This window comes from Buceros rhinoceros, unplaced genomic scaffold (genome assembly GCF_000710305.1).
Source record: "Buceros rhinoceros silvestris isolate BGI_N320 unplaced genomic scaffold, ASM71030v1 scaffold35316, whole genome shotgun sequence".
Lineage (NCBI taxonomy): Eukaryota > Metazoa > Chordata > Aves > Bucerotiformes > Bucerotidae > Buceros > Buceros rhinoceros.
In genome coordinates this window covers 1,854-2,488 of record NW_010416349.1, presented here as the reverse complement: position 1 = coordinate 2,488, position 635 = coordinate 1,854, and the positions used below count along the sequence as shown (strand labels likewise).

The 635-nt window shown below is 68.0% G+C and overlaps 1 protein-coding gene across 1 annotated transcript in view; it reads left to right on the top strand.

Moving 5' to 3' along the window:
- Positions 1-635, top strand: part of LOC104494882 (serine/threonine-protein phosphatase 6 regulatory ankyrin repeat subunit C-like) — a gene marked incomplete at both ends in the record, with an annotated part of 5,349 nt that overhangs the window by 2,871 nt on the left and 1,843 nt on the right. The window contains 2 exons of the mRNA XM_010137777.1: positions 130-247; positions 454-594. Coding sequence (XP_010136079.1) covers positions 130-247; positions 454-594 — 259 coding nt within the window. The remainder of the gene's footprint in view (positions 1-129; positions 248-453; positions 595-635) is intronic.

Below are 635 nucleotides of genomic sequence, written 5' to 3'. Positions count from 1 at the left end.
CCACGGCCAGTGAGTTTGTCGGGCTGTTTGTGCTGGGATCGGCGAGGCCCTGGGTCCAGCCCTGCACTGGGGGAGCTGGAGTGGGGCCGAGGGGGCGATGCTGGAACACAGCCCCCTCTCCCCCTGCAGAACCCCACTGATGCTGGCCATCATGAACGGCCACGTCGACTGTGTCCACCTCCTGCTTGAGAAGGGATCCACGGCTGATGCAGCCGACAAGAGGGGACGGACCGCCCTGCACCGAGGGGTGAGTGCAACCCCGGGGCGGGGGGCTGGAGCCCTGCGCCTTCCGCTCGTCCTCCCGAGGCCAATGGGGGGGTTCCTCTGCAGAGAGAGGCCTGGGTGCAGGAGCCCGGTTTCCCTTTGGGAATTCAGCGGGGGGAGAAGAGGGTGGGTCTGTTGCGACGTGCCGGAAGGGCTAGCGCTGAGCTGTGGGTGCTCTCCTGGCCGCAGGCTGTGACAGGCTGCGAGGACTGCCTGGCCGCACTGCTGGACCACGATGCCTTCGTTCTGTGCCGGGATTTCAAAGGCCGGACCCCAATTCACTTTGCCTCGGCGTGTGGGCCCTTGGAAATCCTGCGGACCCTGCTGCAGGCAGGCCCCTCCCCCCACCCCCCCGGCTCCGCGGGGGGGCA